General features: G+C 47.3%; 1 protein-coding gene across 1 annotated transcript; it reads right to left on the reverse strand.

Moving 5' to 3' along the window:
• Positions 1-3,047: 3,047 nt before the first annotated feature.
• Positions 3,048-11,575, reverse strand: Mrps15 (mitochondrial ribosomal protein S15). Its single transcript, XM_021160462.3, has 8 exons — positions 11,314-11,575; positions 11,035-11,079; positions 9,851-9,929; positions 8,087-8,135; positions 7,189-7,273; positions 5,036-5,094; positions 3,435-3,626; positions 3,048-3,207 (listed from the first exon to the last, which is right to left on the reverse strand). Exons 1-8 carry the CDS (start codon positions 11,441-11,443, stop codon positions 3,070-3,072), a joined length of 777 nt encoding a protein of 258 aa, XP_021016121.1. The 5' UTR covers positions 11,444-11,575; the 3' UTR covers positions 3,048-3,069.
• Between the last annotated feature and the right edge of the window lie 3,066 nt (positions 11,576-14,641).

Here is a 14,641-nt window from a genome sequence, read left to right on the forward strand (position 1 = left end):
GATTGATAGGAGGTGGCCCGAAGACCGGCGCTTATTGGGTTAAGTGACAAAGATCGCTTCGGGGGATTGGTTCGAACGGAGGCGCGCACCTTTGGCCTCCCGGGAGCGCTGGTTTTGAGTTTTCCAGTTTAGCTTCGGTGTCGCCCGGAGCGTTCCAGCCAGCCGCTCGTATCTGTCGTGGCCCAGCCATCGCACCGGAAACTAGGAAAGTCAACCCCAGCGTCTTCGGAGTCGCTTGCCTAGAGTCGTCTAGCGTCCGGGTCCGCCAAGGCCTGCTGTGCTGCGGGCAGATTTGTGAACTATCTCCCAGGGACGTACAGAGGAACCAGTGAGGTCATGGCAAGCGCCACGAAGGCACTCTGAGTCATTATAATCCCTCATCTCGATTAGTTATATCATTTGTCTCCTTTCTAACCCCTCCTGGAAGCGAGGGGTTTACTACTCAGTGAGGCAACCCAGCCCGTCCCTCCTAGCGGCTTAAGTAGCACCCTCGCGTTTCTTCACCTACGGCTGGACCTTTTCAGATGATTCTTCATCAGTGTTTCTGCTAAGCATTTCTCTCTCCAGCCACAGCAATCTTGAGACTTGAGCTTTGGAACCTACATCCCACCTTCCTTCATAATGAGCCACCTCCTCCTTTTCCTTGTAGAATCCTCGCATTCCTTAATTCCCCTTTCTGCATTCCTACGTTCCTCTATGTCACTGCTCTGATGCTGTTGGACTAAATTTCAAAAGGCGCCGCTTACAAAACACAGCTCATTCCTTTAATGTCTTCCTTCCTGCTTCTGGCATCCTCCACGTCACACCTTCTAGTCGTTTTTCTTTCCTCCCAAGAGCCAAACTTTTTAGAATTGTCTGGTACAACTTGAAACTTTTTGTTTTGAAACAGGTTTTCTCTGTGTAGTCCTGGCTGTCCTGGAACTTGCTCTGTAGACCAGGCTGGCCTCAAACTCAGAGATCCACCTGCTTCTGGCTCCGGGAGTGCTGCGCCCTGGCACATGAGCTCAACACCTCAGCCTCACCTGTAATAAACATCTTTATCTTCTGGTGGGCTTTATGCATTTTGTTACCTGCCCAGCTTCCAACAGTATCTCATGTTTTGGCAGAACAGACTCCCTTTCAGAGTTTTCCCTCTGTGTACTGTTAGATTGTATATATGGACTAGAATCAAGACAGAGCTAGCAGCAAGGTGTAGCTGCACTTGCCTTTGATCCCAGCACGTTGTAAGCAGAGTCCAGCCTGGTCTACATAGCAAGTTCTAGGAGAGTCAGGACTGGGTCCCTGTCTTTAAAACCAACAAAAATCGGGCTGGAGAGATGGCTCAGCAGTTAAGAGCACTGACTGCTCTTCCAAAGGTCCTGAGTTCAATTCCCAGCAACCACATGGTGGCTCACATCCATCCGTAACGAGATCTGGCACCCTCTTCTGGAGTGTCTGAAGACAGCTACAGTGTACTTACATATAACAAATAAATAAATCTTAAGAAAAAAAAAAACCAACAACAAAAATCCAAAACCAGAGAGAGCTAGGTTTTAACACTAGTCAGCTTTCAAAATTGGACGAGTTGTCTATGTTTCCTAAGCCTGCTTTCAATAGAAAATAAGATGGTGGCCGCAAAAGCCTTTAATCTCAGCACTTGGAAGGCAGAGGCAGGTGGATTTTTAAACTCAAGGCCAGTCTGGTCTACAGAGTTCCAGGACAGACAAACACTGTCTGGAACCCCCTTACCTTCCTCTCCTCCCCTACAAAAAAAAAAAAAAAAAAAAAAAATAGAAAGGCAGCCGGCTTGAGGAATAAAGGATTTAAGTACCAGGCAATATTGAAGTGCCTATGGCTGCATTTAAGAGTGCCTTCCCTGCAGGCCTGATCCACTGCTGTGGCGTTCTTTCCCAAGGCTGGTGCCTGGTCCTGTAGGTCTCCATCCCATTAGTCTCCCTCAGTGTTCCTGGAGGTGATAACCAAACAGTCCAGCTTTACTTCTGATTCTTTCTACCCACTCACCTCCTCCTCCATCTCAGAGATGATCTCAATTTTCCCATCCTCACATGGCCCCCCCCCCTTTTTTTTTTTTAACATATCTTCTCTTGTCAATTAAACGTTTGGAGAAAGGGTTTCATGTAGTCTAGACTGGCCTTAAAGTAGCCATGCAACCCAAGATAGCCTTGAAATGATATTGTCTCTCCCAAATACTGGAACTAGTCAACACCAGAGCTCAGTATCCATAGGCAACCACATACCCAGGGCCTCACGTACCTCAACAGCTCCCAAACTGCGCTGGTTCAGCCCTCAGCCCTCATCTCTCAACTGCTCTTTGGTAGCACATTAACACATCTTTCTCTTGGTGGCATTTCCCTTTTCAGAATGAGGTCCAGACTGAATTTTTTTTTCTTTTTCTTTTTTTGTTTTTTCAAGACAGGGTTTCTCTGTGTAACCTTGGCTGTCCTGGAATTCACTCTGTAGACTAGGCTGGGTTCAAACTCAAGAGATCTGCCTGCCTCTGCCTCCTGAGTGCTGGGATTAAAGGCGTGCACTACCACTGGCTGGCAAACTGAATGATTTTTTTTTTTTTTTCCAGACAGGGTTTCTCTGTATAGTTCTGGCTGTCCTGGAACTCACTTTGTAGACCAGGCTGGCCTCGAACTCAGAAATTCACCTGCCTCTGCCTCCCAAGTGCTGGGATTAAAGGCATGCGCCACCACCGCCCGGCAAACTGAATGTTTTTATGCCTGAGTCTCATTCACAGACTGAAGTCCTAACTCCAAAGTTATAGTGTTTGAGTCTCACTGTCCCAGAATGTATGTCTTTAGATTTCTTTCCCTTTTAACTTGCAGTTCTTCTGCCTAAATGCCGTTTCTCTTGGCCAGTGAACTCCTCCTCATGCTTTAGGACAGCTACAGCTGCCAGCATTACCACTCTGAAACACCATGTATTTGTTTCTATGACTGTGTCCTCTGGGGTGATGGCAGGGACTCTGCCTCCAAGATCCCAGAGCAAAATTAAAAATAAACTCCTCTTGCTCAGGTTAAAAAGAAGGCCATCTTCCATCATTCTTCACGGGAACAGACTTTATTAGTTCACTTGGGTCTTCTCTGGTGGGGCATTTGAAGGCTTCTCTGGCACCCCCTCATTTTTTTCTTTTTTGGCAGCAGCTGCAGCAGCTTTTAATGCCCTTTTTTGCTTCTTCAGCTTTTGCACCTCCTGGTAAACCTGGTGGTTGAAAGGGGGTAGGAAAAGACTTTGTAATTTTATGTAAGACCGTGGATCTGAAGCAGGTCGGTGGGAACTATCTCAGTGGAAACCCTATTTTTTTCTGCATGTGTTGGTGACCTGAGCCAGTTCTAGGCCTTGGTCAGAAACAGACTGCTTCTCTCTCCTACTCTTTGCACCTCAGTCCAGGGAGGCTGACCAAAGCAACCAACTGTATGACTTCGTACCCGAATGCACAGAGCCTTCTTGGCCAGGAAGCGGCGGTGAACCTTTTGGAAATGCAGAGGGGGTAAGGTATATTCCACCCCCAGCTCCTTGCATGTCTTTTCGAAGACATCGTAGTTGGTCTGACGGAGGATTTTGAGCAACTTTTTCCTGCGGTCGATGCTCATCAGCAGATGGCGTTTATGGGCTTTGTCCTATAGAAGAAGCTGTATTAGTATCACTGGTTGTTTTGAGACAAGGACTCACTTTGTAACCCAGGCTGGCCTCAAACACATGGCAATTCTCCTGTCTTAGCTTCCTGCTTGCTGGGATGACAGGCTTAAGCCATTATACTTACTCCTAATTTCAGTATTTAAGTATTAGCATTTCTTCCCATTAATGAAAATATGGTTATTTCATCATTTAACTGAAACGCCCCTGCAATCTGATGTAAACATTACTACAATTCTGCAGGAGCTATTGTCATTGTTCACAGTTTACAGACAGGAAAACAAAGGTTTAGAGAACTTATTTGCCTGCCATAGGTCTTTAGACTGTGGACCCTGAGGGCACGCCTTAAATCTGTGTCTACTGCCTGCTCTGACTCCAAATCTCAGTCTCCCCGTACCATGCATCCACTGAGCTTCTCCAGCACTCAGGAGACTGTCAGCTTGAGTAGGAAGAGAACCCTTTCCTCTGTTCCAGGTCCTGCTCCCTGAGAGGCTCTGCAATGGAGCTGGGATTCTACATCTCAAATGACCAAAACTAATTTCAAAAAGAGCATGTTCAACTAGCTCATGGAAGCACTCAAGGCTACATCAGTCTGTCTTCACAACTGCATACTTATTGAAACAACAACAACCACCACCCCACTAGTGGTTGGGTCTGATGGCACATACCCTATAATTTAGCTTCAGTCAGCTGAAGCGAAAGGATGGAGAGTTCAAAACCAGCCTTCTCGGCACAGGGACCAAACACCAGCAATTTCCTATTTCTAGCAGCTCTGTGCTGCTCAGCTGAGCAATGACACAATCGTATATGGGCCTTGGGCAAGACTGCTAAGATGTGTCAGGCGTCACTCCCTAGCAGTGTCCTTGAGGACACTGTCACTCACTCCATGGAGAGATTGCTGCTCTCAAAGATTCAAAAGAAGCGGTTCTAAAGGTTATGAGAGACACTGGCTAAGAGCCTAGAGATGTGCTGTGTACCACACTTACTGCTGGTATTAATTCTTGTAATCCTTGCAGTTCTGTGGCAGAATTCCCACTCTACAGATGTTGAAAAACATGGGCTCAGACCAATAGGCTTCCCAAAGTCACCATGACTTTAGGTAGAAGTGACAGAGCTATTATCCATCATTTAAAAACAATTTACTAAGCACCCACTATGTCTCAGGCAGTGACCATGCTCTACAGGTTTTTTTCTTGACCACAGAAAACTCCCAGCGGAGTCTATAAGGCTCCTTTTGTCCCTCTAGAGGCAGGAGGGGAGTGTTTTCCTTACTAGGGTTGAGGGTGTGACCTCTCTGGTGTCACAGTCACTAGCTTCTTAGGACCAGGAGTTCTTTACTCCCCGCCTCCATCTTTGCTATGTGGTTTAGCTTTGAGTGAAGCCCGGGGCTTACCTTTCGATGTTTCTGCATGTGTTCTTCATAATTGCGGATCCTGACAGTCAAGGCAATGACTGAAACCACAAACCACAGAGGATGAGAGCTGGGCATAGAGGAAGGGAGGGCCCAGACCCACCTCGTATTGTAGAACCAAAGGAGTAACAATCAGAGATGCTTTTGTATAGCTCTAAATCCTAAAGCACTCTGAATTGCAAATTCTCAAAGAAAATCTGTGGATCATCTTTCTACTAGAAAAGCAAGCTCAAGAAAAGGAAATACTTGAATCCATAAAGGCCATGATCTACCATAGCAAATAGCATTGTGTGTGACTGTGCGTTGGGGGGTAGGGGAGAGAAGGTGGTTGACCTTAACCGTGCTATGTAGCCCAGACTTGTAACCAGCTTGCCTTTCTTCCTTTACTAGAATTATGGGTGTGTGCCCTGGGCCTGGCTGGGGAGCAGCACCCTCAATGGCCACCACTGTAGTCTTGTTTTTTGACCCTGCGACACAATGCTTTCATCTACAAAGCTCATGCCTGAGAGCCATGCACTTCAGTTACAAAATTAATGGAGACCCAGGCAGGTAGATCTTTGTGTGGTGTTGACATAGCAAGTTTTCAGGCCAGCTGGAGTTACATAGTGACACAGAATCTAAAACAATGGTTCTCGACCCTGCCGGTCGAAATCCTTTTGGAGGTCTCATATCATATTTGCATTAAAATGCATAACAGTAGCAAAATTACACCTATGAAGTAGCAACAAAATAATTGTATGGTTGGGGGTCACTACAATATGAAGAACCGTATTAAAGGGTTGCAGTATTAGGAAGGTTGAGAACCACTGGTCTAAAAGGAAACAACCACCCTAAAAACAACAATAAAACCAACCAACCAACCAACCAACCAACCAACCAACCAACCAAACAAAACACCTCCTCCTGTTTTAACTAAGCTTATGATTTTGTGTTGAGCTGGGCTGCATTCATGGCTTCCCTGGGGCACATGCAGCCTGCAGGCCTCAGGTTGAACACACTTGCAGGAGCATTAAATTCAGGAACGTTAGCATGCTGTCATGGTTAATAGTCACTGTTGTACTAGAGGACCCAGCTAATCATTGAAATAAAACCTAAAACTGTCAAGAGGACTCAGGGGTGCTCAGTGGGTACAGGTACTGTGGCACAAACGTGACACCTGAGTTCAATCCCTGGAATCCATGGTGGAAGGATAGAAGGACATCTAAAATTGTCTTGTGTGGCACACGTATACATGCACTCACACGTCATATCCTTCCACACACAGTAATAATAATAAAAGCCAACTCTCAAAATTTTACTCTTTTTTTCTTCTTCTGTGTTTCCATTAAGGTTTCAGAATTAAAACGTCTCATTTATATGACTGGAGAGATGCCACAGGATTAAGATGCTCTTCAGGAGGTCCCAAGTTCCAGTCCTAGCAGATGGTGGCTCACAACTGTCTGTAACTCCAGTTCACGGGATCCGAAGCCCTTTTCTGACTTCGGCTGGCACTAGGCATACTGTACAGACATACCCGCAGGCAAAACACCCATACACATTAGCAAAGTTGTAAAAAAAGGGACTGAGGCTCCAACAGGAGGTAATACCAGCTGTAATGCAGGCCGAAGGCAGCTGGGAAGAAACCCTGCAGACACTGCATAGGCCACCAAGTCACTCCCCTGCTACTTCTTGGTTCTACTCTAGAGGCAGGCTGTTACTCACATCTAATGAGGGCTACTGCCAACTCCAGCTGGAAACCAAAACAGGAACCTGGAAATGTTCCATGCTCGTGGGCATGACAGCGCTCCACAGGTGTGAGTCTCACTGTTAGTAGCCTAATTTTTGTTTCCAAAGTATGTATACATTCTCTAACGTCTCAATCTCACCACAAAGTAGAACACAGAACTTCAGTCCTGTCCCCAGATAGCTCCATCTTTAGACTCTGCTCTGGAAGCAGAGACTCCAGAGAAGACCGATGACCTGTTTGCCTTCACACAGAGCATGGGCAGGACTCAGCTGTTAACTCTAGCATCACTGGACTTGGGATCCAGAGTCCCACCATGCTTCTCCCCTTCCCAAGCCACATCAAGAGCCTAGGCTAGGTACCAGCTAGCAGACTCCTATGCACCCCCGCTACCAAGGGCCCCTGGACCAACTTTGAGCTTCCAAGGTTCTGGAATCCTTAGGGTTTTCCACAATCTTGTTCATCAGCTGTTCTTGCTTGATTTTTAACTTCTCTTTCTGTTGGAGACAGAAATTGGGGAAAATCTGAATGGGGAAACCCTCTAAAGACTAGCCTTCCTGACTGGGAGGCTACAGTTACAGCACCTAGGCCAGGGTTTACTGTATTCACTAGAGCCTTGGCCAACCACATGGCCCTCCGTAGCCTCCGTAGCCCAAGGCTAGAACTAAAGTTAAGTAACTAGTTTGTTGGCTGAATGTCCTGAAGATGTGCTCGCTCACTCATCCATGTACGCATCTGTGATGGATTGAAAGAGAATGGCCCTTACAGGTCCTTAATATTTGAATGCCTGACCACCAGGGTTAGAAGGCATGGCCTTGTTGGAGGACATGTATCACTAGGGTGAGCTTTGAACTCTCAAAAGCCCAAGCCAGTCCCAGTGTCTCTCTGCCTATGGGTCATGGTGTAGTTCTCAGCTACTGCTCCAGTGTCTGCCTGCATGCTGCCGTGCCTGCACCATGCCATACACCTGCACTGGACTAAACCTCTGAAATAGGAAATAAGCCTCCAAAGTAAATGCTTTCTTTCCTAAGAGTTTCCTTACTTTGCCTCTTCACAGCAAAACAAAAACAAAAAACCCTAAGGCACCATCTTTACCGTGCACCAACTGTTTATCAGATGTCAGAGGCACAAGGGAGGAACACAACTCTCTTCATGGTGCTTGGTTTGGATAAAGAATGGCTGTGGGATAAATGCTGTGACTGGGGAAGCCTGGGATGGAGGGATAGAAGGATGGAGGGATGGAGAGATAGAGGGATGAAGGGATGGAGTTCCCAGGGAGAAGACTTAGGGTGGCATGGGTACTCACTCACCCTGCTGGCCATTTCCAAAGACAAGATTCTTTTCACAACATCATCAACCCTGCAAGAGCAATGAGACGAATATGGGAAGGGGAAGACAGGGGTTTTTCTATGAGAGTTTATGTGTTTGTATGCGTGTAGATTATATTCATGGTCACGAAGGTGCCTGTGAAGGCCAGAAGAGGGTTACGACCCTGTGGAGCTCTGGGTTATAGATGATTTTTGAGCTGTCTGGTATGGGCTGTGTTCTCCAGATGAGCAACACTCGTAACTCCTGAGCCATCTAGCCTGTCTATGCTGTTTCACAGTAGTTTCAAAGGGAAGAATGGCAGACTGAGGCTTATCTTAAGGGGGGTGCTGCGGCTGCTGGAGAGAGGCTCAGTAGTTAAGAGCACTGTTCTTGCAGAGGACCCAAGTTTCCAGCCCCAACAAGTGGCTTATAACCATCCATAACTCCAGTTCCCGGGTACCCAGTGACCTCCCCAGACCACTATAAGCACCAGGCCTTTACGTTGTGCACAAACATACACGTGAGCAAAACATACACATAAATAGATCTAAAAAGAAATGGAAACAAAAGCCAGAAAATGAAGAAGGATGGTGGTCAGATATATAAAGGTGCTTTCTGTGTGAGTCTGACCATGGGAACCATAAAGCTGTAAAGGAGAACTGACGTTACACATGTGAGCTTCTTAGGCACCTGCCTCCCCCAGTCATGCACACATGCACTGTAATAAATACAAATTAAAGAAAAGGTAGGGACTGCAAAAATGGTTCAGTGGTTAAACGCACTTGTTCTTGCAGAGGGCCAGAGTTTGGTTCCCAGCACCCATAGCAGTTGGCTATATCATCCTGTGATTCCAGTGCCAGGGACTCCAATGCCTTATTCTGACCCCTGTGGGCACTCACACATATGGACACATATACACATGCTGATACACACATGAACATAAATAAAAATAAATTGTTAAGAACATTTGAGGTGTAAGAACAAATGACAGTTACTTCTACAAGAAATGCAGCTCTGGTCTGTTGGGCTGAAGACAGCCAGACAACTGGGGCTGTTGGCTCGAATGTCCTGGTCTAGTCTCAGGGAAGGCAAAGGAAGGATTTCCACCTCAGATGGACACAGCCAGACTGCACAGTAAGGAAGGATGGAGCCAGTCCACTATACAGGGGCTAAGCAGAAGGACTCTGGCTTTGGTGTCTGTCAGTTCTGGATTCTAGTCCTAGCTCTGTCTTTTAGTTGTATAACACAAAGCATTTATACAAACAGGACACAATTTCTTCTCTTACAGAGCTTTTGTGAAGTCAAGAGAAGAGAGATTTCTTTCTTTTTTTTTTTTTTTAATTTATTTCATGTATGTGGGTACACTGTGGCTGTCTTCAGACACTCCAGAAGAGGGCATTGGATCCCATTACAGATGGCTGTGAGCCACCATGTGGTTGCTGGGAATTGAACTCGGGACCTCTGGAAGAGCAGTCAGGGCTCTTAACTGCTGAGCCATCTCTCCAGCCTGAGAAGAGAGATTTCTACCAAGACCGGCAGAGCATGTTAGTTCTTTGGCCTCTGTTGGTGTGAGGGGAGCTGAGCTCTGTGAGCAGCAGGTGCCCAGCCGGCCACTTGAGCCCATCAGACCTGCGGCCCTCACATCCAGGGCTCCACAGAATTCAGTTTTGAGTACAACAGGCCAAGTCCTTAGGTCACTCCTTTTCTCCTCCCTGTCCATCCTCCCAGGAACGCCTGTACCCACAAGCACATTGCTTTCCACTTACTTCTCTATGCTGGGGATGATGTCCTTGTATTCTTTGATGAATGCGGAGGAGGGTGGTTCATCATCCTGCTTGGGTTGGACTGTCAAATACAGGATGGAAAATACTCAGCGTGAACTCCCATCCTCCCAGGCTCCACCCCTCTCACTCACTCCCCGAATCTGTGGCAAGTACCTAAGCTAGCTCAGTTTCTCTTTTGCAAGCTTTGTGGGCACCTGCATGTTGCATGCTGCAAACAAGGGGCCTTTCTCAAGACATCCACTGTGCCTGCAACACAAACCGACTTGGCTCTACAGTTATCAGATTCCTCACTGGGATCGGTTCTCCCGTGGACAGGAGTGAGTTTGGCTTCTCTGTAACTCCTCGATTCCCCAGCCTAGTTCATAGTCTAGTCTAGAAGAAGCACCTGAACAAAGCTTGCTGGTTGACCACATGAATGAAATCCAGGGTGAGAGGGAGTGCTGCTAGCTTTAAGGGAATGTCAGTAGCCAGTTCGCATCACTAAAAGCTCGGCTTCTGTGTGTGCATTCCTACTATGTCACTGGAAGTGAGGTTGAAGCCTGTAGTGCAACCAAGATGATCGATCCTCTCAAGCCAGACTCTGTCCTGCCACTATGCAAAGGACACTAGTAGCAATAAAGACTATGATATCACAGTTTATTGTGCACGGGGTTAAGGGTGCTTTTCATACGCTGCCATGATTGAATCCTATTAACTGTGTTCCAATGGATCCTTTGACACTCATTTCAGCGCTGGTTCACAGAAAAAGTAAACTTGCCTCAAATAATATGTGTTTGTTCGAGGGCCCTAAGGCATGCTAACTTAGGATGGGAAACTACATCCTTCGTCTCAGAATGGCAGATAAAAAGTGTTATATTCCTAGAATTGTAACTCTTGCTAGTGTTGCCAGCCACACACTCATTGGGTCCAGCCATGCTGGACTGGGTTGGACCTCAGGCTTCGACCTCACTCTCATCTGACACAGTAGGGATGCACTGTGGTGATCTGTATTGTCAAATGAGTGAGTGCTTTCACGCGAAAGCTCTTACTCCTACCTTCTCGTGCACCCCCTAAACAATGAATGTAGGGGGGTCTTTTGGCCTGTCCCTTTGCGCGCCACCTCTGTCCCCTTGTCCATCCCAAGCCTTCCAGGCGGTCTCAAGTCTCAACAACCCAAGTCCTCGTACCTGGTTTCTGGATGGCGGCGTATGCTCGCGCGGCGCGCAGTAGACCTACGCAGAATAGAAAGGGCTGAGACTCTGCCATACACCGCCCCGCATGTCCCTTCTTCCACGGACTGCGGGCACCTGCACCTAACTACCGCCTCACTTCCCTATCTCCCGCCTCATCACCCCTTCCCTAGCCATCACCCTCTTTCTCATCCTGTCACTGCCTTTCTCGGGTCTCCGGGTGCCTGGTCTCCTCTATCTTCGCCCAGTCCCTCGGGACCCAGCTCGGCGGCTCACTCGGAGGCTGCAGGCCACAGCGCGCGGAGAGCAGACTGGCGCTACTTCCGCCCCTCAGCGCAGGGACTGGGGCCCGTGTCACCGCCTGGGCACGAACGGAGCTCAGCGCACGCCACGCGGCCCGCAGCATGGTGACTCCGGACTCGACGGGGGGCCAGCACCGCCACTGTCCTCTCCGCGGTGGATCCAGGTTACATGGGCGCAGCCATGACGGTTCGGGCTCGACCAATCGAGGTGAGAGCGCGACAAGAGCAGCCGAGGGCTGAGCGAATGGATCGGCTCCGGAGTGTCAGGGAGCTGGGGCGGAGCCCAAGAATTTGGCCTGGTGGGCGGGCCTGTTTCTATGCTTACAGGCCCGGAGCACTATGTGAACTCTATAATGTCACCTATTGACCTTGCATCCGGCCTAATCACTTTCTAAATTCCTTATGTTCCTGACCTGCTCCTCCGTTCTCAACCTGTTGGTCAAGACACATGGGGGGTGAAGGTTGTTGAACGACCTATTCATAGGGGTCACACATCAGATATCTTGCATATCAGATATTTACATCATAATTCATAATAGTAGCAAAATTGCAGTTATGAACTAGCAACGGAAATAATTTTATTAGAGGTCTCCACAACATGAAGAACTGTATTAAAGTGTCTCTGCATTAGGAAGGTTGAGAACCATTGCTTGGGAATGGAGAAATGGCTCAGTGGTTAAGAGCACTGACTGCTCTTCCTAAGGTCCTGAGTTCAAATCCCAGCAACCACATGGTGGCTCATAACCACCTGTAATGGGATCTGATGCCCTCTTCTGGTGTGTCTGAAGACAGCTACAGTGTACTTACATATAACAATAAATAAATCTAAAAAAAAAAAGACTCACAACCATCTGTTCAGCTACAGTGTACTCATGTACATAAAATAAAATAAAATAAAATAAAAAATCTTTAATAATAATAAAAAAAGAGAGAACCATTGCCTTAGGTCCTAGTTATTTTAGGGCTTCTGTGGGATTCTCCTTACCTTCTCCAGAGGCTAATATTCTTTCTTGGCCCTCCTCCAGACACCGGGGCCCTGTAAGAACCCTCAGGTTCTAACCTTCTTTCGTTGGCTTGTATCTCAGTGACTAAGGATGGAGATTTTGGTAGGGTACTGAGCCATTACTATGAGACCCTGTGGGCAAAGTTTACCTTTATGAGCTGCAGTGTTCTCAAAACATCAAATGAGATTGGTAGTAATGTCTTTTACATTGTTCAGCCTATAGACCGAAGCAGCTGTATACAAAACACATGTTTAAATAGTCAATATTCGGTACTCAGCTGTGGTAAAACTGAAATGAGGGATGCAAGGGCAAATATAAAGGAAAAGTAGTAGGGAGGGTAAAGAGAGGGGCAAGGAAAGACACACCATCCCAAGCCTGAGACCAGGGCCGGGGAAAGTAGACCCATAGACAGGCAAGGCTTTTGTGGAAAGGTCTCCATTTGCACAGTGAATAATCCTGACAAATGTGGTTACATGAAACTCAAATGACATTAGGCAACTGAAGATGTGGTTTGGTTAGCAGAGTCCCTGCCTAGAATGCACAGTCCTGGGTTGGATTCCCAGTGGTACGTAAAAACTGGGTGTAGTGGCATATGCCTGTGACCCCAGGACTTTGGAATGGAAGGCAAGAGGATTAAAAGTTGTTCGAGGTCATCCTTGGTTGCACAGCTGGTTTGAGCCCAGACTGGGCTACATAAGACCCTGTCTCAAAAAGGGGAGGGGCAGGGGAGATGGTTCAGTTGGTACAGTGCCCACTGTGTAAGCGTAAACATCCAAGTTCAGATCCCAGCAGCTGCGTAAAAGCCAGGCACTGCGTGTACAGTGCAGGGGCTCGGGGAAGTTGAGTAGGTGATCCCTGGAGCTCATTGGCTCCTTGGATAGCTGAATCCAGGAGCTCCAGGTTAGCCGGGCGGTGGTGGCATGCGCCTTTGATCCCAGCACTCCGGAAGCAGAGGCAGGTGGATTTCTGAGTTGGAGGCCAGCCTGGTCTACAAAGTGAGTTCCAGGACGGCCAGGGCTATACAGAGAAACCCCGTCTCGAAAAACAAATGAGAGAGAGAGAGAGAGAGAGAGAGAGAGAGAGAGAGAGAGAGAGAGAGAGAGAGAGAGAGAGAGACCCAGAGCGAAGTGAGGGCCGGAGAGATGAACTCTCTCGCTGCTCTTGCGGAGGACCTGGGTTTGGTTCCTAGCAGTCACTTGACTGTTGACAACCTTCTGTAACGCTCCTTCCAGGGGCCTGATACTCTGCTCTTACCTCTGAGGGCTCCAGGAATGCACAAGGTATGTATACATACATGTAGTCAAAACACCCGTGTAAAATAAGCAAATATTAAATTAAAAAAAGAAAAAGAAAAGTAAGGTGGATTGGGCAGTGGTGGCACGAGACTTTAGTCCCAGCACTTAGGAAGCAGAGGCAGTGGGGATCTCTGTGTGTTGGAGGTCAGCCTGGTCTACATAACAAGTTTCAGGCCAGCCAGAACTGGTGAAATCCTGTCTCCAAAACAAAACAAACAGCTATGGAAGAGAGAGTTCAACCTTTGATCTCTACACATGTGTGGGGCAATCAGAATGGGAGGAAATTTTGCCAATTACTCATCTAATGGAATTACACGACGCTATACAAGGAACTCCAATAATTAAATTGGAGCTGACTGACCAAATCATCTGTCATGGACAAATGGTCAGATAGTTCTCAAAAGAAGAAGAAAGAATTGTTACTAGACATTTGAAAAAATATCCAACACACCTGGCCATACCAGAAATGCAAATGAAAAATGCCTTGAAATGCCAGCTTACCCCAGGAGAAATGTCTGTCACCAAGACCAAGAATGACAAGGAATGACAACAGCTGTTAAGATTACAGACATGTCACCATGACCAGGAGAAATGACTGTCACCAGGAATGACGACAAAGGGTGAGGATGAGGAGAAAAGGAAAGTCTTTATTTTTTGTTCGTTTGATAGCCTTGGCTATCCTGGCTCTCACTCTGTAGACCAGGCTGGCTTGAACTCAGACATTTGCTTCCCTTTGCCTCCTGAGTGCTGGGATCAAAGGCTTGCGCCAATAGTGCATAGCTGACCATGTTCTGATACATTGTTACTGGGAATGTGTGTGTGGTCACCCCGGAAATCAGTACTGGGCTCTCCCCAAAGGGAAAAAGTCCAAAACCAATCAATCAAACACCAGAAAAACTAAAAATACAGCGGGGTAGGAGACTCTGGTTAGGGGGGCTTGCAGAAGACCAGAGTTCAGTTCCTAGCATCCATGTGGTGACTCACTACCACCTGTAACAACAGT

This window comes from Mus caroli, unplaced genomic scaffold (genome assembly GCF_978045245.1).
Source record: "Mus caroli unplaced genomic scaffold, Mus_caroli_1 scaffold_6, whole genome shotgun sequence".
In the NCBI taxonomy this organism is placed as follows: domain Eukaryota; kingdom Metazoa; phylum Chordata; class Mammalia; order Rodentia; family Muridae; genus Mus; species Mus caroli.

What these genes read in the sequence shown, in the direction of transcription:
- Mrps15 (XM_021160462.3), bottom strand. Translation starts at nt 11,443, where the DNA reads ATGCTGCGGGCCGCGTGGCGTGCGCTGAGCTCCGTTCGTGCCCAGGCG. An exon ending in CGCCGCCATCCAGAAACCAG is followed by an intron (nt 9,930 to 11,034) that starts GTACGAGGACTT and finishes TGTATTTGACAG; the next exon opens with TCCAACCCAAGCAGGATGAT. An exon ending in AGAAGGCTCTGTGCATTCGG is followed by an intron (nt 3,208 to 3,434) that starts GTACGAAGTCAT and finishes TTCAACCACCAG; the next exon opens with GTTTACCAGGAGGTGCAAAA.